Source organism: Poecilia mexicana, unplaced genomic scaffold, assembly GCF_051168715.1.
Source record: "Poecilia mexicana isolate PSO_F unplaced genomic scaffold, ASM5116871v1 scaffold_2, whole genome shotgun sequence".
NCBI classification, from domain to species: Eukaryota; Metazoa; Chordata; class Actinopteri; order Cyprinodontiformes; family Poeciliidae; genus Poecilia; species Poecilia mexicana.
The window spans coordinates 31,761,817-31,787,161 of record NW_028263371.1 but is presented as its reverse complement, the minus strand read 5'-3'; the positions used below and the strand labels follow the sequence as shown (position 1 = coordinate 31,787,161).

General features: G+C 41.0%; 1 protein-coding gene across 1 annotated transcript in view; it reads right to left on the bottom strand.

Moving 5' to 3' along the window:
- Positions 1-610: 610 nt before the first annotated feature.
- Positions 611-25,345, bottom strand: part of LOC106920552 (inactive dipeptidyl peptidase 10) — a 49,929-nt gene continuing 25,194 nt past the window's right edge. Inside the window, exons 6-27 of the mRNA XM_014991619.2 lie at positions 19,229-19,281; positions 19,077-19,158; positions 17,736-17,856; positions 16,538-16,692; positions 15,873-15,970; positions 15,666-15,789; positions 14,647-14,685; positions 14,201-14,308; positions 13,225-13,316; positions 13,013-13,060; positions 12,808-12,926; positions 12,240-12,287; positions 11,494-11,592; positions 11,247-11,316; positions 10,389-10,517; positions 10,241-10,306; positions 9,779-9,833; positions 8,977-9,073; positions 8,675-8,733; positions 2,927-2,999; positions 2,693-2,766; positions 611-2,229 (exon numbers count right to left, since the gene is read on the bottom strand). Coding sequence (XP_014847105.2) covers positions 2,101-2,229; positions 2,693-2,766; positions 2,927-2,999; positions 8,675-8,733; positions 8,977-9,073; positions 9,779-9,833; positions 10,241-10,306; positions 10,389-10,517; positions 11,247-11,316; positions 11,494-11,592; positions 12,240-12,287; positions 12,808-12,926; positions 13,013-13,060; positions 13,225-13,316; positions 14,201-14,308; positions 14,647-14,685; positions 15,666-15,789; positions 15,873-15,970; positions 16,538-16,692; positions 17,736-17,856; positions 19,077-19,158; positions 19,229-19,281 — 1,938 coding nt within the window. The 3' untranslated portion in view covers positions 611-2,100. The remainder of the gene's footprint in view (positions 2,230-2,692; positions 2,767-2,926; positions 3,000-8,674; positions 8,734-8,976; positions 9,074-9,778; positions 9,834-10,240; positions 10,307-10,388; positions 10,518-11,246; positions 11,317-11,493; positions 11,593-12,239; positions 12,288-12,807; positions 12,927-13,012; positions 13,061-13,224; positions 13,317-14,200; positions 14,309-14,646; positions 14,686-15,665; positions 15,790-15,872; positions 15,971-16,537; positions 16,693-17,735; positions 17,857-19,076; positions 19,159-19,228; positions 19,282-25,345) is intronic.

Genomic DNA, 25,345 nt, shown 5'->3' with positions numbered 1-25,345 from the left:
GAAGCCCTCGAGTATGTGCGCCAACTCTGCAGGAAATTTTCACTGCACAAACAAGGAAATTGGGTTCAAAAGCAAAACACTGCTTGAGTTTTGACGTTGGAGTAATTAAAGGGACATTGGGGGACTCAAAAATAACAAAAGAGCTTACATGAACTATAAAAAAAAGTTGAGTTTTACAGCAAAATATGTAAGATTGTCACCTGGACTCAAACGAAAACACCACAAAACTGGTGTGACATTAATAAATATCTACTCTTAGAAGTAATAAATCTGTACAAACATCCAGAAGACTGTTAAGAAAACACACATTAACCTCAAGGATTACACATTTAGTTTGCGCTGATGCTGTGTACAAGCTGGCTGAATTGCCCCATAATAATGTAATAATAAAAATAATGTTAAAAAAAAGAATGAAACTTTCCACTAGTGAGCCAGGTTTAAGACATGTTTTTTTTTAAATGTAAGATTTAAATTTAAAGGGGATCAAAACTCACATTAGCGTAAAGCTTTAAATGTTTCACACTTTTTGTTGGAAAGTGAATGTTTTTGAGGTGGACGGTGTTTAAAGTATAGCTTTTTTTTTTACATGGTAAAATATAACTAGATTAAAATGTTGTTTACTCAGTATTTTGCATTACAAAAAATATTTAAATGTCTGTAGAAAAAAATACTGCCATGACAATTTAGTTTTCAAATGTCTGCTGATACATAAGAATAATAAAAATGACCTGTTGTCAAACATTTAATAATCATTGAACATTGAACTATGTTCCTAAATTTCAGAAGGAATTTTGCGTCGTAGAAATTAACATTGGACTGATTGTAACTTGATTTTAAAGCTGAATTGAATTTGTAATAAATTGGAATGCATCTATTTGGAATAAAAAGTATCCAAACAACTGTTTTCTTTTTAAGACAATAGATTTTTAAATTATACGTTTGAAAGTGAAGATATGGAATTGGAATTATAAACAATTGGATTGGAATGTCAGTGATTTAGCATAACTGAATGTAGAAAACATATTCTAGAAATAGCATGTAGTAGTCTTTAGTCAGAGGCCTCTCCAGATTTGATGCAAGACTGACTGCTATCAGAGGAGCTTTCAGCCGACAGTTCACAATGATTCTTGAAAGCTACTAATATAAGTGATATTTAATTTCAATTTGGGATAAAAAAAGAGTCAAAAGGTGTAATGTCCTATTTCAGTGAAAACATATTTCTTAAGTTTTATACAGTTCAAATTTGTTTCCATTTTAATTTGTGGATGTTAAAAAAATCAAATCATAAAAACTGTTTTTAAAAATTATATAATACAGCCAGTTTCATGTATTTAAATTCAGCAAATTTTGACTAATTTTGAGTAAACTTGACGCTAAAATACAACACCCAGTGATGTTCCACCGTACAAATACTATCTCAGCATAGCTACTCTGTGACCATAAATGAACAAACTGCAAAACAATCATAAACTTATACATCTCTTATGTTTAAAAATGAAATTAAAAAAAATTCCAAAATGCTAATAAAAAGTGCCAGGGCAATCCAAAAGTTTACAGAGATTACTTTTTTTTTTTTTTTTTTTAGTTTTGGTCATCTTACTCTTCTTCTGCTTCTAAAGTTGTCTTCAATCATGTGCACAGCGCCCCCGCAAGGAAACTTAAGGAAGTGATCTCAAGAGAAAAAGGCCCGATTCTTGTACTTTCAGATTAGTAGATTAACATTTCATTCCAATTTTAGTCTTTTGGTTCCTCTTCTTTGAAAAAGGGACCTGAAGACTTTTTATTCTACTGTAAAAAAATACTTTGGTATTGGATTTTTAAACTAAATAAATCAGGAAAATCTTACTAAATCGATGAATTAGCTTGAAGGGGACAATGTTTTTGTTGAATTAGAGCAACTTCGGCCTTAAAATTCCCAGTCGGGTTTGATAACAACAGTCTGGCTAACAACACTGACTGTACAGCTGCTGGACTGTGAGAGCATATTGGATATGTCTGATATGTCATACAGACGCTGATTTTGTCCATCAAACGTGGCGCTACTGGCTTAGAACAGACACATTTGGTCTTCCGCACACGTTAATAAACCCCGTCCTCCTTTTACTCGTCATCCCGCTGTTCGAGCAACAATGACGTGTCAAGCAAGCAGCCCCTGAAATATCCAATTAGAGAGTGAGTCAGCTGAATCCGGCTGCGTGTCGACAGGAAATGGCCTTCGTCCGGGTAGATCTGAGTTCGGCAAGAGATGGAGAAAAGGAAAAAAAACAAAACAAACAAATTCAGTCGCAGCCTTTTCTGCCCAGTTCAAAACTACAAACACGAGGGGTTTCTTCTTCTATTATTCTGTTCAAGGTTTATTATCTGGAGATCTTCACAGAATGTTCTGTTTTCAAAAGTACTGCATTATCGACGTGGGGAACTCAGGTGAAACACATTTACTTATTACGTTCTTTTCGCTTTTTGCTGAAAGTGCATAACTGCTACTGAGTGAGATGCATAAATATAAAGCTACAATTTTCCCTGCCGTACAAATGTAAATCTTTTAGAGGTGCTAGCACGACCGTAGACAAGTAGTTAGCTCCTCTACTTTCAACCCTGTTTTATTGTAAGTTACGTTGACGCAAGGTGTTTAAAATCTCCTTGTATGTTCTCCCCTTTAATCAATTTTGCATTAAAAAGGGGCGGTAATTACCTGCATAGTGTAGTTGGCTCCAATCTTTATTAAATGTTTAATGAGCTCGGCCGAGTGTTGGAAGTGAACGTTCGCTGTGGACGAAAACACAACAAACTTCCATGTTAAATAATATTTGACAAGGAAAAAAAACAACATTTTGCCATTCAAGTGCATTTTATAACACACATTACACCAATAACAAGACTTTTGAAATCTGTCTTTTTAGCATGAAGAGGTCAGAGATGTGGGTACCGTCAGCGGTGCCGTGGGCCAGAAACAGAGTTCCTCCCTCAAGACCTTTCATGCCGGGCAGCACTTTGGATGCCTGAAAATGAAATGCAAGTAAGATTATTGAAACTGTATATTAAAAATAACACTGAAAATCCAGATAAACCTGGATAAACTTATAGAAATTGTGGAGAGCGTGACCTTTTACATCACCTCAGAATGAATATCGATGTTATGTCAATTGTAGGGATCCCTTAACCATTCTACTGATTGGAAATAAGTATGTAGGTTAAAATTTAAAGATATATCAGCTTAAACTGGGAATCTATGAATGCGACTATAAATGGAAACGATATGATTACGGGTTTTAATAATTTTACTTTTTAACATGTTACATCTAGTAGTAATTTAAACCTTAAAAGTGTAAAGACGATTTTGTTTTCTTGCTAATGCTTTGTCAGGTAACTGTTTGTGGGATTCAGTGTTAGGTTCCGTGTTTCTGTGTGTTTATTTTTGAGTTTTTCTGTGTTCAGCCCTGTTTCCTGTGAGTCTCTGTCCTGTCCTCCCCGTTGATTGCTCCCCAGGTGTGTCTCATTCCCTTAATTACCCGTGTGTATTTTAACCCACCTGTTGTCTGTGTTCTTCGTCGGGTCCTTGTCGTTTGTTCTCACGTCTAGTGTTCTCGCCAGTAGAACTGTTTAGTCCTGGTTTGTGTTTGTTTCGTCTAGTCTGTTTTTGACAGTTGCTACCGGTATCTAGCTGCGTGCGTGTTCCTGCCGTGCTGCCTGCCTCGGACTGTTTGTGTGCTTTATCATCATTAAATCATCATCATCATCACCATAACCTGGGTCTCAGCGTCTCTCCTCACCACCGACAACCCCACCTCACGACAGAAGGACCCGACCACGACCGGTGAGGACCGCAACATCATGGACCCAGCAGACCGTCGTTCCCTCCTGAGGGAGATCAGGAGGTACGACGTGGAAATGGCCAAGCCCGACGCGCCGTTCAGCCGGCTAAACGCCGCCACCCGTATGGCCATTCAGTTGGACAGGTGGATCCCGCTTCTGCCTCAACTGGGCTTGGTGGACTTTTTTAGAGAGGTGGAGCGGGAGTTGCAGACGGTAAAGGCGGAGCTGGCTGCAAGACTTAAGCCAGCTCCAGCTACGGCACAAGTCTGCCCGTCTCCAGCTGCGTTCCCGCTCCCCGAGCCCGCTGCTGCCGGAGCGCAGCCGCCCGAGCTCCCCGAGCCCGCTGCTGCCGGAGCGCAGCCGCCCGAGCTCCCCGAGCACGCTGCTGCCGGAGCGCAGCCGCCCGAGCTCCCCGAGCCCGCTGCTGCCGGAGCGCAGCCGCCCGAGCTCCCCGAGCCCGCTGCTGCCGGAGCGCAGCCGCCCGAGCTCCCCGAGTCTGCTGCCGGAGCGCAGCCGCCCGAGCTCCCCGAGTCTGCTGCCGGAGCGCAGCCGCCCGAGCTCCCCGAGTCTGCTGCCGGAGCGCAGCCGCCCGAGCTCCCCGAGTCTGCTGCCGAAGCGCAGCCGCCCGAGCTCCCCGAGTCTGCTGCCGGAGCGCAGCCGCCCGAGCTCCCCGAGTCTGCTGCCGGAGCGCAGCCGCCCGAGCTCCCCGAGTCTCCTGCCGGAGCGCAGCCGCCCGAGCTCCCCGAGTCTCCTGCCGGAGCGCAGCCGCCCGAGCTCCCCGAGTCTCCTGCCGGAGCGCAGCCGCCCGAGCTCCCCGAGTCTCCTGCCGGAGCGCAGCCGCCCGAGCTCCCCGAGTCTCCTCCCCCCGAGTTTCCAGAGTCTGCTCCCCCCGAGTTTCCAGAGTCTGCTCCCCCCGAGTTTCCAGAGTCTGCTCCCCCCGAGTTTCCAGAGTCTGCTCCCCCCGAGTTTCCAGAGTCTGCTCCGCCCGAGTTTCCAGAGTCTGCTCCCCCCGAGTTTCCAGAGCCTGCTCCGCCCGAGTTTCCAGAGCCTGCTCCGCCCGAGTTTCCAGAGCCTGCTCCGCCCGAGTTTCCAGAGCCTGCTCCGCCCGAGTTTCCAGAGCCTGCTCCGCCCGAGTTTCCTGAGCCTGCATGTGCGCAGCCCGCTGCGCAGCACCCCGAGCTTCCCGAGCTCCTCGAGCCAGCTCCGTCCGAGCCTCCTGCCGGCTGGCCCCTCTGCCGGCCTTCTAGGGCCTCCAGCCGGCCCCACGGGCCCGAGGGCCTCCTGCTGCGGTGGCGGGAACGACCGCCGGACCCGGCTCCACGTCTCTGGTTCCTGCGCCGGCGGAAGAGACCACCGGACCCGGCTCCACGTCTCTGGTTCCTGCGCCGGCGACGCCCGCCGGACCCGCCTCTGGGACTCCGCCTTCTGCGCCGGCGACGCCCGCCGGACCCGCCTCCGGGACTCCGCTTCCTGCGCTGGCGACGCCCGCCGGACCCGCCTCTGGGACTCCGCTTCCTGCGCTGGCGACGCCCGCCGGACCCGCCTCCGGGACTCCGCTTCCTGCGCCGGCGACGCCCGCCGGATCCGCCCCTCCGCCCACCCAGTTGGGTTGTTTTTTGTTGAACTGTTTTTTGTGGGCGTCTGGTATCCGCCCTTGAGGGGGGGGTACTGTTAGGTTCCGTGTTTCTGTGTGTTTATTTTTGAGTTTTTCTGTGTTCAGCCCTGTTTCCTGTGAGTCTCTGTCCTGTCCTCCCCGTTGATTGCTCCCCAGGTGTGTCTCATTCCCTTAATTACCCCGTGTGTATTTTAACCCACCTGTTGTCTGTGTTCTTCGTCGGGTCCTTGTCGTTTGTTCTCACGTCTAGTGTTCTCGCCAGTAGAACTGTTTAGTCCTGGTTTGTGTTTGTTTCGTCTAGTCTGTTTTTGACAGTTGCTACCGGTATCTAGCTGCGTGCGTGTTCCTGCCGTGCTGCCTGCCTCGGACTGTTTGTGTGCTTTATCATCATTAAATCATCATCATCATCACCATAACCTGGGTCTCAGCGTCTCTCCTCACCACCGACAACCCCACCTCACGACATTCAGACTGGTGGTGTTTTTCTTTCCAACTTTCAGATTCCTTGGACTAGCAGCACTGAACCAAAATATCTGCTTATAATCATCAAATATATCTGATGTTTTGTTTCTTTTGTAAAACGACGGACGAACTGGACCAGAACTTCCTGCAAACCTTCAGAATAAGAGCTTCAAATAGTACACATTCCAAAATTTGAAAAAAGCAATTCATGACAATTAAATTACTTAAAACATTTTTTTCTTACTTGTAAAAATTCAAAAGTCTTGGTGTATGAGGGCTCAACCTTGTAAATATGTATAATATATGTTATCATTTTTATTATTATTAATACTCCTGAATTATACTTATACAATTGTAATAATGTTTGCATATTGTTGTACATGTAGCAAAACCTTGATATAAATAACTGATGAATTTGCTCATAATTGTTATTAAATTTACATCAGAAGCATAAAATTTGCTCACAGATATAAATTAGTTGGCATCCAGAAATTGGGTTTCTTATCTGGCTGAAACCAAAGAAATTTTTTAATTTTTTTTAGTTTACACCTTTGAGACATCACGTAGACTCCTTGAAACAAAAAGCCAGACACTATTTAGGATTCCTTCCTCATGATTAGTTGTAGAGCTAGAGGAATTCCCAACTTCTCACTCCCATTATTCACTTACTCCCTGCTGGGATTTGGACCTGAAGACATCATGAATAAGTCATCCACAACCTGACTTTTTTCATACTCTGTCACTCTTAGTAAAACGAGTTTCATCTGATCAGATCAGTGTAACATTTCCCCCTGCCCCCCCCCCCCCCTTTTTTTTTCTGGATTTCATTTAAAGCAGATCTCCCACCTCCTGCTGTGAAAGACACAAAAATAGAGCAGTCTGGCCCAGATATAAGCAACCCACTTAGCAGGAAAAATACACCGCAACCTTCATATAGAGGGCAGCCGAGGGAAAGGTTTTTAGGTTTAAACGCCTGGCATTTCCACGGGAGCTTCTGAAGATGAAACATAACAAACACACAACACTGTTTTACTAAAGAGAATCTGTGGATGAAAAGATGCATAAAATGCTGATCGTTATTGTTTTTGGGCTAAAGGTGGGACAAAGGATTCAAAAGACAATGACGACCAGAACCATGAATAAAACTATAGAATGAAAAATGTAAAGAGGTCAGCTGTCAGGTGTTAGGATGACACTGACATTATGATTAATTCCAGTAAAAAAATGTGCCTCTGCTGGACACGGGAGAGTCATAATATTATCTAATAACTACTAATAATTTGTGAACTTTTGAAAAGGAGAATTACACAAATTAGGTGTGTAAGGTGTCCACAATGTGTGTATCCTGAGGTGTATTTATTGCTTTACTAGAATGTGGGGAAAAAAAGACAGAAAAATGATCTTTGCGTTTGGGTCAGATGCATGTTGGTTTTGTCGTGCACATGGGGATGTGGTTGTGTTTGTGTGTTTCAGGTGATGGTTTTTCCACCTCTTTCACACTTCCTCAGTCTCTCTTTTTTTTTTTGGGTCGGTGGATATCGCCAACTCAATTCTCACTCCACCCGCCTCTTTCATTGTGTCTTTGGTCAAGACACTTCATCCGCCTTGCCTGGAAGGCGGATGAAGGAAATGGTACGAAATGCCAGCCTCACTTCCTTCAGACTGCCTCAGGGCAGCTGTGGCTACAATCCAGTAGCTTGGCATCATCAGCCTGTATATGTGCTCTTTGAGATCTCAATTTGATATAAAGGACATTATAAATAAAAGCAATTATTATTATTATCTAGTTAGTAGATATCTTATAGGACAGAAATATCTAACAATCTATCTAGCTAGTTAGCTATCTACCTATCTGCGTCACTACTGCTAGCTATCTTAAAGTCCAGAAATAACTAGCTAGAGTAGAATATCCTTTATTGATCCCCAAGGGAAAATTGTTGAAAAGCTATGGTGATAAATAATAAAAATTTAACAATAAGAGATAAAGTTTATTAAAAAAAATAAACACACACACACACATATATATATATATATATATATATATATATATATATACACACACACTTCAGAATGATGCAAGTAATTCATAAGATAGTAGCTAGCGCGTTATCATGCTATCTTAGTAGCTCTCGTTAGCCATCTTCATCCATCCATCCATTTTTTTTTACACCCTTATCCCTAGTGGGGTCAGGAGGGGTGCTGGTGTCTATCTCCAGCTAACGTTCCAGGTGAGAGGCGGGGCCACCCTGGACAGGTCGCCAGTCTGTTGCACGTTAGCCATCTTATAATCCAGAAATACCTAGCTAGCTTGCTAACTATGTATGGTGGTACGGTGGTAGGAGTTCGTCCAACTGCAGCTTCCGGCCCCCAAACTGTTCATGTCCCCACCTCATCATCTGTGGCACATTTCCCCCCTCTTTCCAAAATAAGCCTCAAAGTGGCATGAGTCACTGCATATTTTCCCTTCAAGTTTGTACTTTAAGCATCACAACCTACACAGGTTTCAGGCCCTGTTTTGAGTGTATGCGAGCTGTGTAAAAGGGAGCTCTGGACAGTGTTTCACCTTTGACACTTTACCAAAAGCTCCAGTGACAGCTCTCTTTTTAGTATGCATCATTCGATTTATGGGATGATTAATTCAGTGTTTTGGTTTGTTTGCTTTAGCGGTTTATAAACCTGAGGGGAGACGAAGTAGGTATTTGTAGCTCGAACCCCAGATTTGAATAAATCTCTACTGGGACATACAGTAATAAGCAGCAGGATTATAATTAGCAAAAAGCTTACATGGTATCTGCTGTCCTCTGTTGAAGGCAAGCCGAAGTATCTCTCTGAGAAGGCTGAGGCTGAAATTGAAGCAGGGAGAGGTTGATTAAAGGCGACTCAACGACACACTTTTAATAAATGCAGGAGCTTTTCATCTTAGAATTTCTCTGAGCCTAAATCCCTAAACGCAGAGCCAAAGTATAATTAAAGTCCCCCTACCCTGATGAGACAAATGAGAGAGTCTACATTCACAGAGCTGGTGGTTCAGCAGCACAGGTATTAAATATGTATTTTTTCCTCAATGTTTGCAGTGGTTTACCTACCGTACATGGTCCAGTCAATGATGGGAGCCTGAGCAGCTGCACATCTTATCAACCTTCCTGAATCCAGCATCATCAGAGTGATGTAACCCCCATAACCCTGCAGAGGAAAGTCAGTTATGAGGAAAAATCACTGAAAACAGATTTTATCCTGAAACCTTGAGTTCAAATCAGCATTTGTAAAATGACAAATTATAGAATTAATAGGCTTTCCTAACCTGTAATGCACCATTCAGTACTTTGTAGGAGTTAAATAAAAATCTATATAATTCTTCCCTGTTATAAAAACAAATGTTGCTTTCATTACCAGGTACTATAGACCAAGAGTCTGCAAACTGCAGCTCTGAAGTCACAAGTGGTTCTTTCCCTTCTATAATGGAATTGAACAATCTGACTTAAATTTAATAACAAATGTGGATTAAGGCCGTCTTTTCATGCACTAAGCAGATTTTCCTTAGCAGAAGAATAGTAAAATACCAGTCATACTGTTCTAGATCAATTTTTTTGTCATTAAGTTTTTTCGTTTTTCATAAATTTACAAATCCCACTGAAGGAAACATCTATCCTCTTTTCTGCAAATGTTCTTAGGGTTTTTGTCTTAAACCCTAAAAACACAAATAATAAGTGTTTCTACAGTAAATATTTATAAGTTTTTTCTTTTTACAGAAAAAAAACTAACATTTGCACCTCTGAAGAAGCATTGTTTAGCTGGTCTGAAGGCAGACATGGCTCTTAGAATTATAAAGGCTGCAGACGTCTCCTATGGACTGATTTATTGAACTATAGCCGGACAGACGAGACTGACCTGTCCATAAACTCCAATACGAGTCCGATCAACATATGGCAGCTTCACGAGGAATCTGGACAAAAAACAAAAAAGTTGTATTACAATATCATTTGGCATATTTAACTCAGATCAGGGTCAGAATGAAAATAAAAATTATAAGCAATATATTGGCAGAGTCAACTTTCTTCTTCATGTCACGTTGGATTATAAACTCTATAAACTACAAAACAAAAATGTAAACCACCATTTTTGACCTGCCTGGGGTTAAAGGTTGCGCTAATATGTTAGCATTTTGACAAAAGAGGAATCTTCACTGAAACCCCATTGGAAAGAAAATGTTTAGTCTCCTAAAGTGCTGCTTCTGTGCGGCACAAAAAATTGTTCCTGTGTCAACGAGACACTTAAAATAATAATTTTCTTTGAGCTAATTTTGATTTCAGTAATAACTTCATGAAGACAATGCAGATGTTTTCAACGTACTCCAGAGCCGCTATCTGGTCCTCGACATCCACCGTCCTAAGTCTGTGGTAAACCTGATCAGGCAACCTGGAAATACAAAAGAAAACTGTCAGGAATAAAAATATAGATCAGTAGTGCTATTAAAAAAACTGACAAAATATCGACGCACCTTTGACCTCTAAACCCAGGTCCTCTGCCGTCGAGCTGAGCCACTATGACTTGCTCTGATACGGCAAGCACCAAGTCCCAATTCAACCCAAATTTCTCCGTCACCGCCTGTTCGCCTGGAGAGCTGCCTCTGCCAAGAAACATTTCTGATTTACTCACTGCTTGACTCTGACTCTAGACTCTATCTTGGAGGTAAAGTGACAGAGGTAGAGGGTGGATTGATTTAGAGTCAACTTCTCTCCTACTGCTCAACATCAAGATCCAAACTCTAAGTTGGGAAAGCTCTTATTTTAATTTTTTACATGCAATATTTGCCACAATAATTACTTCATCAATCCATTTCTATTTTTATTGCCAATGTTTGCAGGATCAGTTCTCCATAGGAAAGAAGGAACTCCTAAAACAGGCTAATACATGTAATTTATATATGTGTGTGTGTGTGTGTGTGTGTGTGTGTGTGTGTGTGTGTGTGTGTGTGTGTGTGTGTGTGTGTGTGTGTGTGTGTGTGTAATCATCTTCTGTAAAGACTTTGTTATGGGTGCAAACAATTGTGGCACAGGTTAAAAACAATAATTGAACAATTTCCTCTGGGAAAATGTTCTTCAATTAGGTTGGATTTTCCAACATCTTCAAATTTAGATTAAGCTGGTGCAGTAAAGGAAATTATTCACAGTAATGTGTTTTTACAGATCTAATCAGCGTGAAGCCTGAGTAAATTGCCTTTCATCTTAGATTAGTTGCCGTAAAGACGGTATCTAGCAAACCGGGAAAGAAGTGTTCTGTTGTCCTTGTCAAACTGAGCCCAGGATCAATGCAACGTCGCGAAAATGCAAATGTAATAAAGTACGGAGGGGCTCACATGACGAGGAGAAGGCCGTAGAGGTAGGAGTCTGAGAAGTCAGGAGGATAAATGAGCTTCAGAGGCAGCTCTGCGGGAAGAGACAGAAACATTACCCGGTGCAGAGGTGACCCACAGAAGGTTAAAAAAAATGTAAAGTAGGTCGGGACAGACGCCAGGCACACACACATACACACAGGATGCGCTCTCATGACACGTGTGGCTCGACTATCTCATGGAGCTCAAACTGTTGAGGGATCATTTGTACCAAAGTTGTCCTGAGTGACATTCAGGAAATCCGTCTTAGACGTCCTTCTGGCGTCCAGCGCGGATCGTAGGGGAACGTTGCTCTCCAGGATGAAGTACGCTGCCAATGAGGAATAATTACAGAATAACGGTCATTCATATAACCAGGAAATATAACTGGTGTTTTTTATTTTTAAAGAACAAGATGGTTACATTTTGAAACAAATAGCGACTGCAAAAACATAATGTAAAGCGAACAAAATGCACCGATCCAATATCAATACCCGTATCGGTCTTGATATTGAAACAAAAACTATATTGGATATTGGTGACCAGATCCATAAGGGCAGATCTATTTAGTCTAATTCTATGCCTTGTACTCTGAGTGATGTCATTCTTTATATCTCGTACATTACTTGTACTAATGTGTAAATTATTTTCAACCTTTTCCAGAGGTATCATGATTTCTCTCAAAATGTCTGATTTTTCACTGGTTGTTCTAATTTTTTTGACCTGCATCATAATGGATTTATATTCTTCTGTTCTCCAATTCACTCATCAAACCACTTAGAAATCACTTTATTTTTAAATGAATTTTCAACGCATCTTTCCATCTTAAAATCAACACATCGGTGCTGCATCACATTCAGTTGGCATAAAAAAAAAGAATTAATTAAATAAATGCTGCAAAGCTGTTTTCTGTTTCACAACAGCTGCAAGAAAAATTAAAAAGAGTAGTTCCAAACCACTAAAGTAAAAAATACTTACAGTCCATGTTGCTGAAACTGAGAAGCAGCACAGCTGGAATACCAGGACCTGGAACGTAAACGCAACAGATCAGGCAGTTTGCAAAAATGAAAAGTAAACCCAACTCAATTTTATTTCAATAAAGCTCAAACATTTAACTGTGATACCTAACACATTATCAGAAATTTAGAGTTGCTGTTGGTTCTAGTTTGGGCTTAGAGCAGGGGTCTCAAACTCCAGTCCTCGAGGGCCACTGTCCTGCGCCACACCTGAATAGAATAATTAGGTCATTAGCAAGGCTCTGGAGAACTGATCTACACAAGGAGGAGGTAATTAAGCCATTTCCTTCCAGTGTTTTGTACCTGTGCAACATCTAAAAACTGCAGGACAGCGGCCCTCGAGGACTGGAGTTTGAGACCCCTGGCTTAGAGTAAGTCTTTGCTTACTTTCAGAACGAAAGTAAGCAAAGACTACTTTGTCTACTTTCAGAATGATTCTTTTCTTAATCTTGATCAAGAAACTTTTGTTTCAGAAACATCTGCGTTCATTCGGTTTGTCATGTTTGCAGGGAGAGGTGAAAGCCGGAGACCTTGACAGTGCAGTATGGCGCTCTGAGCGTTTGGACTGACGTCGGCGTCGAAGAACAAGCAGTCTTTCTTCAGGTCACAGGTGAGGCATTCCTTTGAAAATGAGCCACTGGTCGATAAACTGCGGAGGAAATGGGGACCAAAATGTTCCCGTTATCCTTTCTGAAAACGGGGAAACAAACATAAAGCCGACTCGATGGTTTTCACCTGTATAAATGTCTCTGTTGTGGCGCCTTCTCAGAGCTCAGAAAGTATCTGTGGGAAGGAAAGCAGGGCTGTTAAACTAGGACAAGGTCACAGATCTACTGCATTTTTCTGGCTACTAACTCAATAAAACATCGGTTTGAGTGGGATTTATTGGGAGAATTGCAATAGATGTCCCAACATTTAGTAAAAAAAAAAAAAAAAAAGACACTTGCATGATGTTTTTGGTTTCATCGTAGGCTACGATTCTGATCACCTCCCAGTTTCCAGATGTCAAGTGACGAACTTCAACTGGGTCGCTTCTCGACTGAAATAGAAAAAAAGTAGCTTTTGTTTGCGTTTCAGAGTTCGACAGACCAAGGGAGTTATATTCTGTAACTAATCACTATATATTCTGTAGGAAAGAAATAAGGTTCATATTTTCTGGTAGGACTGGACGATACGGCTGTAAAACCTAACAAGGTATCAGTCTATCAATAATTATTGATTGGTCTTTTGCTTCAAATATCAGAAATACTGCCAAGCTGGTGGCGTGACCTTTCCTGTTTTATCCCACAGTTCTCACTCCACGCTGTTTTTTTATTTTTAAGCACTTATGAGACACGGTGGAAAAACCTGAAACTGCTGCTGCGCAAGTTACTCAACGGGTTGTTGCTAGGTAACCAAAGAGTGAGTTAGTTGATACCACCAGCCTAGCTTAGCTTGCTACATCTCTCATTATTCTACCAGCTGTATTATTTATTAATATTGATCACGTGTCTATCGTGATGTATATTGTTGTTGATTTATTGCCCAGCGTTAAATGGGTCGACAACTATTGTCCAATTTCTCTGTTGTTGAGAAATTTTGTTCTGAAATTACAATGAAGCTTCAGCTGGAATAAATAGTTGGTTCAGTTCTATTGGTTGTGAATCAAATGTTAAAATGTGGAATCCAACCTGCAGCAGAATACAGGGTTAAGACATGAACAATGTTTCCTTGAAGGGATTTGATTTTAAATTACAGCAGCATTCGTTGGAAAAGCAGCATGGCTGGGATTAAAATCAAAGCTCCCCATGATAAGATCTCCCTGGAAATAAATCCTTTCTTTGCTCTGAGTCTTATTGCCTGGATATTTTCTGCTGCTGGAGGACAGAAATGGAACAAGAGAGACACGCAGAGAAAGAGGAAACAAAGTCTGATTTCAGTCACCTTTTTGGAGAACATGGCAACGTGGTGGAAGTCTCTGTGACCTCCATGTCTGACGGGCATTGTGAGGAAAATCCTGCTCAGGTCCTCCGAGAAGAGCGGCTCCTGACTCTGTGGGGGGAGAAACGGGGAGGCGAAACATTTTCAGCATGAATGCTTCCTGGCTTCATATCTGTCTGTCAATGTTTTTGGGTGATTCTTATCATTTGCCAAAATATTTGCGTTTATTTTTGCTTGCGGACGAGGTTTAACACAAACATCTTTAGTTTTCGCGTCATCTTTCTGCAACCTTTTAATAATTTCTCAGGTAAAAGAGATTGTCTTCTGCTCAAATTTAGATACACATGAGCTTCTTCAGTTTTGGGGAGCTATTTCTAATAAAAACTGTTTCTCCCTTGAAACTGTATACTTACATAAAACTATTAAATTATTTTAATTTCTTTATTTACCTGCCTGGTGAGCCATGTGTCTGAAGACTCTTCATGTCTCTGAGGAAGAAAAAGCAGCTTTTATTGACATACATAAAAGATTTAAATAAATAAAGTTCATTTTTACAAGCAAAAATATTATAATAATAAAATACAATACAAAAGTAAAGAAAAACAGCATAATACATAAATTGAATCCAATTTATTCTCATGTATTGTTTGTATTGTGCTTGAATGTATTAAAATTACACTGACATGATTTTGTTTTTTTTTTGTTTTTTTCAGAAGATCTATAAAATTAGCTAGAAATATGAGGATAATACAAAAAAGAAAAGCGCATATCTTTAAAAGTATTTGCATTTTTTCAGAAATATATGTATTGGAGTACACAAACAAGAAAATACAGGAAAGTTAGCACATTAAATGTAAATGAAATTATTACAGGTTTCATTTTGTAAGTTTTATTGTGCTAACTTTTATTTTTGTAGAAAAATTAGCATTCCCTGCGAAATCGCCTTGTGGATACTGACTACAGAATAATTTTAAGTCGATTGCAGAAATGTAAGAAATGGGAAAAATGCCTAAAGAAAAACAGTTTGAAAGGAGTGAAAACTTACAGTAAATTCAAAATTCCCACCTAAAGTCTTAGAAATCAGAACACTCACTGCTTTAAAAGCTAAACTGTAAGGTCATAGCAGTTTATATGATAAAATGAGCTTAAAAGCTAAAGCTAGCTGAAATACTAATGCATGCAAGTAGCAAGTTGACCTACAGTAAAATAACCCAAGCAGAGTGAAAAACCCATAAAGCTGAAATGAGCTAAAATGATAAAGCTAGCCAAATTACCAATGACAGCATCTAGGCTAGCACTAGCATGTTGACCTATGGTACCATATGCTTCGCAATGTGACAAAAAAAACAAAACATGTAATGGCTAAATGAATGCAAAAGCTAAGGTTGGCTAGTTTTAGCTTCTGTGCTGAAGAGTTCCAAAGAGAAATTTCCACATTTTCAAAAGCATGAAAAGAAAACGCTCAGACCTGGTGACAGACTCCAGTTGTTGCGTCACAGACAGTCAGAAGTGAGGTGTTCTGAGGACGGTTGACCCACCGCACAACAAGGCGGGTGTTGTTTATCCACTTCACCATGGTAATGTAGAACTCTCTGATAATCAGATAGAACAATAAGACAAAATGATTGGACATTTTGAAGCTCCCAACACTGTGCAGATGATTACTTGTCTTCACCTGAGTCTGATCTGATCTGGGGGATGGAGCTCCTGAGTGTTCGTAATGCCAAACAGGTTGACCACAAACAGCTTGACAGTTGGGTTCCTCTGACCGGCCTGAAGTAGAAAGCATAAAAACAGATGAGGCATATAAGGAACAAAAAAAATTAATGGTGCAAATGTCTTAAGTCTTTCCTTATTTCTTCCCATTTTTATTCCAAGCAGTCTGACTTTGACCAGTTCCATATGTATGTACTTAAGTTATTTTTCTATTTTTGTCAATTGTAAAAATTTGTGATGACGTGCTGCAAATGATGTGTTGGAAAGAGTAGGCGCTTCTTAAAGAGACAGAGGCCCAATTTCAAGGCTTTAAATTGCGAAGAGAAATTTCTTTGAAGTCATGTTTGATATACATACATAGCATTTTGATATGTATGTATCAAAATCAAGTCATGTATGATATACATACATAGCATTTTTATGAAGGAAAGTGACACATAGTGCCATTTCACAGCACTATTTGTGCCCAAAAAAATGCATAATGCCTCCCATCAAAATTCTATTTTTCATCACAAATTTATCAAGAAACAAGAAAACATCATTTAATTTGAAAATTCCACAAAAAGATTAGCATGTTTTTTTCAAAAACAGCTCGGGCACTCATCAGATTCTACAAACCCTTACCATTGGGTAGGGGTACTGGATTCCTCGGGGGTAAGTGCTGCCAGTGAACTGCGGCAGAGCCATGTTGGGCACCAGGGTGTTGTCGATCCTCAGGAAGGCCAGTCGCTCTCCGTCAGGCGACCACCAGTGAGCCAGGTGTGAGTGGAGTATCTCCTCTGACAGAACAAAACTCATTTAAAATCCTCCTTGTTCTTTAATTGTCTGGTTAATTACATAAGCTGCCCCTGCGAGAAGTCTCAAAATTAGTCGAGAATAATAACCAACTGATTATACTTTGCTAAGACTAACATGAAAGCTGAATCACCAAATGTCCTTCATCTGCCAGGTTTTTTTTTTTTTTGTGCTGCTGCTTCTCCAAAGCTTTCCCAGACACTTCAAGGATTGCAGAGGCTTGCTTGTTTTTCACAACTAAATCTCTTTAGTTTGTCTCATCTGCTCTCCTGCAGTCTGAATGCCAAAAACAAAGCTTTGGAAAAACTGATTTTTCACAGTAAACTGTATCCACCAATTGTGACTGTGACAAATTTCCCTCAGTATTATGTAAAATAGATTTTTTTTTCAGCTTTACTTTGTTACTTACTCATCAAAACACATCTGGGATGTTGCCTTGATATTTATTTATTTATAATTTTTTTCATGAATGTTTGAGAAATTCTTTAATCTCCTGTGGCAAACACTCAGTTGTGCAAAACGCCCGGGTGGAGCTAGCACCGCCTTTGCGGATGAAGCTTCTCCTCCGAGCTGTAGTTTCTAAGTTTCTAAGCTTCTGAGCTTTCACCTCACTGACTCTCCAACTCAGCTCCTTCAGGCTAGCCAGGAGCAATTAGCAAACACCTGGTAGAAGTGGGCATCTGCTGAGCTCATTATGCAAACTAATTTTCGTGAAACACCGGTAAAGACGTTGTTAAAGGGTAAATAGAGGACCAATGTTGTGGTAACTTCCTGGAGGCAGAGTTTCCGAAAGAGCAGGAGTTCTTAAAGAGACAGAGGCCCAATTTGAAGGCGTTATATTACAAAGTCAAATAATATTTTATATAGGTAGCATTTTAGTTACTTGATTGTGCTACAAAATGTCATTATGTGGATGGACAATGTATAACGTTGCCCCTTTAAACATCTGAGGGAAGGATAAGTGTGGCGATTTCTCCAAGAATGAATCTGCATCAAACATCCAGAGAACTGTTCTAAATAAACCCACCTTCATACAGCCAGTCGGCTATCCCGTTGAAGATAACGCCCTCCATCCCAGAGGAGGTGATCCTCAGAGAGCTGCTCTTCACATCTGACTGATAGTAGATGTTGTTCTCAAATATGTAGATCTGAGGAGGAAGAGTGGACAATATCTTTATCGCTACAAAAAGGTATTTGTTCACTTTGGTAGGATTTTTATGGAACATTGATGCAGCTGGTCTGGTTTGGATCATTGACAGAAAACTAAAAACTGTACTCATCAGATTGTCTGGCAGATTTGCCAATGCCCCTGAACAACATCTCAACTCTGCACAAAAGCAGATCCCTCAGAATTTTAGCCTTTAGGTCAAAGTGGGTTACTTCAGATTACTAACTATGTAAATTTAAGATGATTAAAACCAACAGTTTGGATTCCAACCAATAATTGAAACAAGTTCTGATTCTTTGACAGTGGTTGCACTCTAAAACATCCCAAAGAAGAGAAAAGAAACTTCCTAAATAGCAGTAGTCATCTAAAACTTAAGTAAAGTCATCATTAAAAACTGTAACAATGTAAAATAAGAACGGAAAGGGCTACAAAGCAGTGATTTACAGCTAAAAACTACAAAATATCTCACTGTTGACAAGAAGTTTATAATACTGGTAGATACTTCAAATCGAGAGATTATTTTAAGAGAGATTTCTTTCTTTTTCTGTTGAAAAGTTAACACAGCAGGACCCTATCAATTAGCAATATAAAAAAAACCCTCAGAAATGTGTTGCAGTATTTTCATGATAAAAATCTAGTCCTTTATTCATGTATCGGAAAGTAACAGCTGTATAACAATTTGAGACTGTACAATATAGTTTTGACTTATTACCTTTCTATTACAGATACTGGTTCTTGCACATTTCCACAGGAGTGACTTTAGTGAAACTGCTGAAATGTAACTGCTGTCAATTAATCTAAGTTTCTATATAAGGTCTGGTGCTTTGTGCTCTTAGTAATAAATGCAAACCCTAAAACAGTTAATTTTACTGTTTACAAAATGTGATAGTTTCAGTATAAAGTGTGTTGACGTGATCATAAAGCAGTATATTGAAATAAGTTTTAAAGTAAGTTTTTTTATGCTCCACAAAAAGTGTAAGAAAAAACAACTTGTTTCGCCCACCTAATTCCTCTCAATAAGCTGCCTGAGCAGGACAAAACGTAGACATGAACACAAACGCACTCAGACAGAGAAGGTAAACAAGCAATATATTGTTCATATACATCGAAGAGGCTCCCTCTGAAGAGATGAAGAATTTATGGCAATAACTCAAGCGAAGGAAGAGGGAAAACGAAGGAAAACTAGGGAAAATGTCTTACCAGCTGCCGTCCCTGCCTTCCCCAGGCTGCATGTTGGAGAACAGAGTTTTGAACCTCAGGTGGGTTCAGCTCCCATACCTCCCTGATGAAACACGACAACATCAACAACCGCCATCTGTTTCAGCGACAGAGGAGCTAAAGCCATTCCTTACCTCGTATTGATGTTGTACACAATGTACGATGCCGTGTATGAGTGTCTGTACACCTGCAACGACAGCAGAGACAATCACCAAAAGCAAATGTAACCCAGGTTAAAATAGCCTCTTCATAAAAATAATAGTAAATTAGATAAATAGGAAAGAAATAAATAGGAAAATAAATAGGGAATTAATCGATCTTAAAATTGTTATTCTCTTATTCTGAAGGGTCGCATTTATGTGTAACCCACGTGACTAGTTTCAGCCAATCGGGTTGCTACGTTCTCTGACGTGAGAGAAAGCAAGCAGAGAGCGTAAAGCAAGCAGAGAGCGCAGAAGCAAACGGGATTGTGCTGAAAAGAAAAGACAGATAAGAGAAATTGACCACTCGTAGCTGATTTGCTGTCTAAGACGAGTTTGTTTTTTATTTCTGGAGAAGGAGCTTTTCGCATATTTTTTTCTCTCACCCTGACTGCGTTCGGGATCATTTTTTGTGTTGTGGAACTGGACTTGGTGAGTTGAAAGTGTATTTTGTTTCTTTTGTTTTCTTTTTTTTTTAAGATAATGTATTTGTTAAACATTTATTTAACTTAAATGGAAAGCTGAAGCAGAGGCTGATCAGCGGAGGCGTTGGCTGTTGCTCTTGGTGCTAACAGCAAGCCAACTGAAAGTCAACAGGAGTAACAGCTGATCCGCTGAAGCTAACAGCTGCTCTTGTCAACAGAAATTCAACGGCTTATCAGCAGAGGAGCTAACTGTTGCTAACTGTCGCTCTTTGTTGGCAACAGGCTTTTTTTTTTTTTTTTTTTTTTGTTGTTGTTTTGTTTTGTTTTCGTTCGGCTGGGATTTGGACTAAGGAGTCTCGGATCATCGCTGAATTGGATCTTCCTAAGGAGAACGAGATGGCGAGCCAACCCTGGAGCTAAAGACCATCAAGTAGGAGCTACGCCTTCTGCTGGACATTGCCAACCCTGCAACTTGGTATGACCTGCCCATGTTGTCATGCGTATTAGCAGTGGGTCACTGAAACAGAATTAACTGTTGGATCATCGGAAGAAACAAGACATCAATCTGAAGCACAGTTGATCTGTCCTTTCTGAATTGTTCTGCTGTGTTGTCGTTTTGCTGTTATTGTTTTTTTTTTTTTCTCTTTTAACTCCTTAAGGGAAACACCAAAGAATTAAAAACAGATTAAACAGATTAAAACAAACTGTAAATTAAAATAGATAAATAGTATTAACTAGAACTTAAATAGAACTAAATAGTATTAACTAGAACCTAAATAGAACTATAACCTAGGTAAAATAAATAGTATCCTTAATTTAGATTTATAAAATACTCTGAAAGGAACTGGAAACTATTTTTCTTTTTTTGAATTTGTGTCATTGTGTGTTAATTGTGTAACATTGTTGTTGTTTATTCTTTTATTGTTCTTTAAACTAATAATAAGCCGGCTGTTTTAACTTAACTTTCTTTGGTCTGTGGTCATTAATTCAAACTACACTTCTCACTACTCCTGTAGCCGAACCTAGCTCTGGTCTTATTACAAATTTATTAACTGTAAACACATAGCGAGTGAGACAGAAAGTGGCGAGCCAGCCAGGAGTAGGAAATAGAAGCATAAAATTTATTTCTGACCCTGATCAAAAGCAATAATAATTATAATTAAAAAAAGCCAAGTTCAGCAAGAATAGAAAATATGGAAATAGTCAACAGAGAAAACGTTAAGGTCCCAAACTCTGTCATTGTCAGCGGTATTGCCGATACGGAGGCTGACGAGGATGTCTTAGATTTCCTGAACAGGTATGGGAAGATAAGGAGAATCCTAAAATTAGATGACTCACAGTCCTCTTACCACCAAAATGCAATTGTGGAATATGAGAGTGGAACTGCCTTGACAGCACTTGAACCCCTACTCCCTTACATGTTTGAGAGCTCAACCAAAGTCTCTCATCAAATCAGAGCCCTGTCCAGTGAGTACGTGTCTGACGTCACAGACAGAGCCACCCACCGTTTTTTCTGTGAGTTGCAAGAAATTGCTAAATTAGGTGGAAAATCTTTTGAAGCTGTCCTGCATGAGCATCTGTCCAAATGCTCTCAATCAATCACAGGCAGCTCTGAGACACCTGAAACTGAGAGTTTTACTCTCGAAACACAAAGTGACTTAATGAACCCAGTTGCCAGACCAAACCAAGAAAATTACCAACCTTTTCAAAGTAAAAATGTAGAGCAGTCTAAAACTACTCTAAGCAGCTCTGACTCTGACTCAGTTAATCAACCTCGACTCAATCTAGCCTCCAACTTATCACAGAACCTTGTCACTCACCCTGAGGTGCAAAAAGTAATTGTAGAGCATATAGTACGAAGTGAAGCCCCATTCTCACAGGTGAGTGCCTCTTTTCGTCTGAGGCAGTTTTCAGGCAAATTACCTTGTCCTAGTCACGAGGCTGATTTTGATACATGGCGCAACAGTGTTGAGCTCCTACTTAAGGATCCAGATGTATCTGTCTTGCAATGCTCAAGAAAGATTTTAGACAGTCTGATGCCACCTGCATCCAATGTAGTAAAACCCTTGGGCCCTACAGCATTACCATCAGCTTATCTTGAACTGTTAAATTCAGCTTTTGGCACAGTAGAAGATGGTGATGAGCTTTTTGCCAAATTTCTTAACACCTTCCAAGACCCTGGTGAAAAAGCATCACATTACCTTCATCGCTTGCAGACAGTCCTCTCTAAAGCTTTGAGCAGAGGCGGAGCAGTCCCCACTGAAGCAGACCGACACCTTCTGCGTCAGTTCTGCCGTGGATGTTGGGACAATGCCTTACTAGCAGAGCTCCAGCTTGAAAGAAAAAGAAATGACCCCCCTTCATTCACTGAGCTGCTGTTGCAGTTGAGAATTGAAGAAGACAAACATAGTGCAAAAGAGAGTAGAATGAAAAAACACTTTGCGGCTACTAGACCAAAAGTAGCCTCCCACACTATTACTGCAACTTCTGACCTTTTTGAACCCACAGTGCAAGACAATCTCACTGAGATGCAAACCCAGATAACCCAGATGCAGAGTCAGCTGACAAGATTGAAACCCCAAAAGGTAGTTCAACCTGTGGTTCCCCAAAGTGATCTGATCGCAGAACTAAAAGCACAAATTACTGAGCTGCAAAGTCATTTGACTAAACTAAAAACACCAAATTCCATTAAGAAAAATGCTAGTGCACCTAAAGCTAAGACACAAACTAAGCCTAGAACACCTGAACAAACCACGACAGTCCAAACTGTAAAGAGTAGACCGAAGCCTTGGTATTGCTTTCGATGTGGCGAAGATGGCCATATTGTTTCAGCTTGCTCCAATGAATCAAATCCGTCCCTTGTAGCTGATAAGAGGAAGCAGTTAAAAGCAAAGCAGTTACTTTGGGACGAACAGAACAAACAAACACAGTCTTTAAACTAGAGGAGGCTCTCATTGCGGGACAAATGAGTGCTGTTAGCGAAACCAGTCCCACTAAGCATTCAAGAAAAAACAGAAAACGGTTCCATCACAACAAATCAGCCAAAGTGAAGTTACCCAAAGGCCTAGTTGGAGCCAAATACACTGCTGAGGTGCTAATTAATGGACAGGCTTGTAATTGCCTTCTTGACACCGGCTCACAAGTGACAACCGTATCACAGTCGTTTTATGACAGCTATCTCTCACATTTAGAGATCCATTCCATACACGACCTTCTTGAAGTTGAAGCCGCAAATGGTCAGAATATTCCATATTCAGGCTATATTTGTATTGATATCACATTTCCAAAAAACAGTTTTGGACATGAATTTATCGTGTCTTCTCTTGCGTTGGTTGTTCCCAACACGCGCTCCAATGTCCAATCTTCTCTCTTGATTGGTACTAATACTCTTGATCTTCTCTTTGAAAGTTTTTCTCTCACTAACACAGATTCCAGTACCCTTCCTTATAATTACAGAGTGGTGCTGAGCGTGTTACAAAAGAGACACAGGCAGAAAGAGACCAGCAATCTTGGTCTTGTCAGACTGTCAGGAAATGAGCCTGAAATCATTTCTGCAGGCCAAAGTAAAGTCTTGGAGGGGTCAGTTCATGTGAATGTTGACACTCCAGATAAGTGGATTGTAGTTGAGTCCCCCAATACATCTTCCTTACCAGGTGGTGTTTTGGTCACTAACTGTTTACTAACCCTTCCTGAGAACCGATCGCAAAAACTTCCTGTGGTCCTGCGAAATGAAAGTAAACATGACATAGCAATTCCTAGAAACAGCGTCATTGCTGAAATTCATGCTATGCAGGAGATTTTGTCCCATTTTCATATCTCTGATGACTCAAACCAAATTTCTAGTCCACAGCCTGCTGAGCTTAATTTAAACTTTGCAGATTCCCCAGTCCCTGCTGAATGGAAAGAGCGAATTATGCAGAAGTTGAATGCTATGCCAGAGGTTTTTGCGCAGCATGATACTGATTTTGGATGTACTAATAAAGTAAAGCACCAGATCAAACTGAGCGATCAGACCTCTTTTAAACACAGGCCTCGCCCAATACGACCGCAAGACGTCGATGCTGTACGACGTCATTTGCAGGAACTGTTAGAGGCAGGGGTAATCCGTGAATCTGAGTCAGCTTTTTCCTCACCCATTGTGGTAGTAAGGAAGAAAAATGGAGATGTACGACTTTGCGTCGATTATCGAAAGCTAAACCAGAACACAATCAAAGATGCTTATGCACTTCCTAACCTGGAAGAAACTTTTTCAGCCCTTAGTGGGTCGAAATGGTTTTCGGTCCTGGACCTCAAAAGTGGTTATTACCAGGTGGAAGTTGAGGAGGCAGATAAGCACAAGACAGCTTTTGTGTGCCCACTGGGATTTTTCGAGTTCAACCGTATGCCGCAGGGTGTAACTAATGCTCCCAGCACGTTTCAACGGCTGATGGAGAGGTGTATGGGCGATATAAACCTTAAGGAAGTCTTGGTCTTTTTGGACGACCTTATAGTTTTTTCAGAAACCCTTGAACAACATGAAACACGTCTTCTCAATGTGCTCAATCGTCTCCAAGAATATGGTCTAAAACTATCACTTGAGAAGTGTAAGTTTTTCCAGACATCTGTGAGGTATTTGGGGCACATAGTCTCTCAGCGCGGTGTTGAAACAGACCCTGAAAAGGTTGCTGCTTTAACAACTTGGCCAAGTCCTACAAACCTAAAAGAACTCCGTTCCTTCCTAGGTTTTGCAGGGTATTATAGACGGTTTATTAAAGATTTCTCTAAAATCGTTAAACCCCTTACTAACTTAACTGCAGGATATCCCCCTCTGCGGAAGAAAAGTAGCTTTCGGCTAAACCGTGACCAGTATTTTCAGCCAAAATCTCCTTTTGGGGAGAGATGGACAGAGAGCTGTCAACGAGCATTTGAAACAATAATACACAAACTAACTACTGCTCCGGTGTTGGGCTTTGCCGATCCCAAGTTGCAGTATGTGTTACATACAGATGCCAGTACGACTGGACTAGGGGCAGCTCTGTATCAGGAGCAAGAGGGAGAGATGCGTGTTATTGCATATGCGAGCAGAGGCTTATCAAGAAGCGAAAGCCGGTACCCTGCTCACAAACTTGAATTTCTTGCCCTCAAGTGGGCGGTAACAGAAAAGTTTTGTGACTACTTGTATGGCAATCCTTTCACAGTGATAACTGACAGCAATCCTCTAACTTATATTTTAACCACCGCTAAGTTAGATGCAACAAGTTATCGCTGGTTATCTGCTTTATCGTCATTTGAGTTTCAGCTCCGGTATAGAGCTGGAAAACAGAATACGGATGCAGATGGTTTGTCTCGCCGTCCACATCCTGAACCAGTAAATGATCTTGTCTCCCTCAAGGAACAGGAGCGAATCCGCCAATTTGTACAACATCACTTACCTGGCACAGATCCTTTCACTCATATTCCTTCTCATGCTGTAAATGCAATCTGTGAAAAACATCTAGTATTTCAGTCTTTTGATGCAGATCTTTATGATCTTACCTGTCCCCTTGTAACATCTCTGTCTATGACTGCTAACGCGGTCCCTGACAGTTTTGATCAGTGCAGCGTCTTTCCTGTCATCCCAAGCATGTCAGAAGAAGAATTGAGTCAA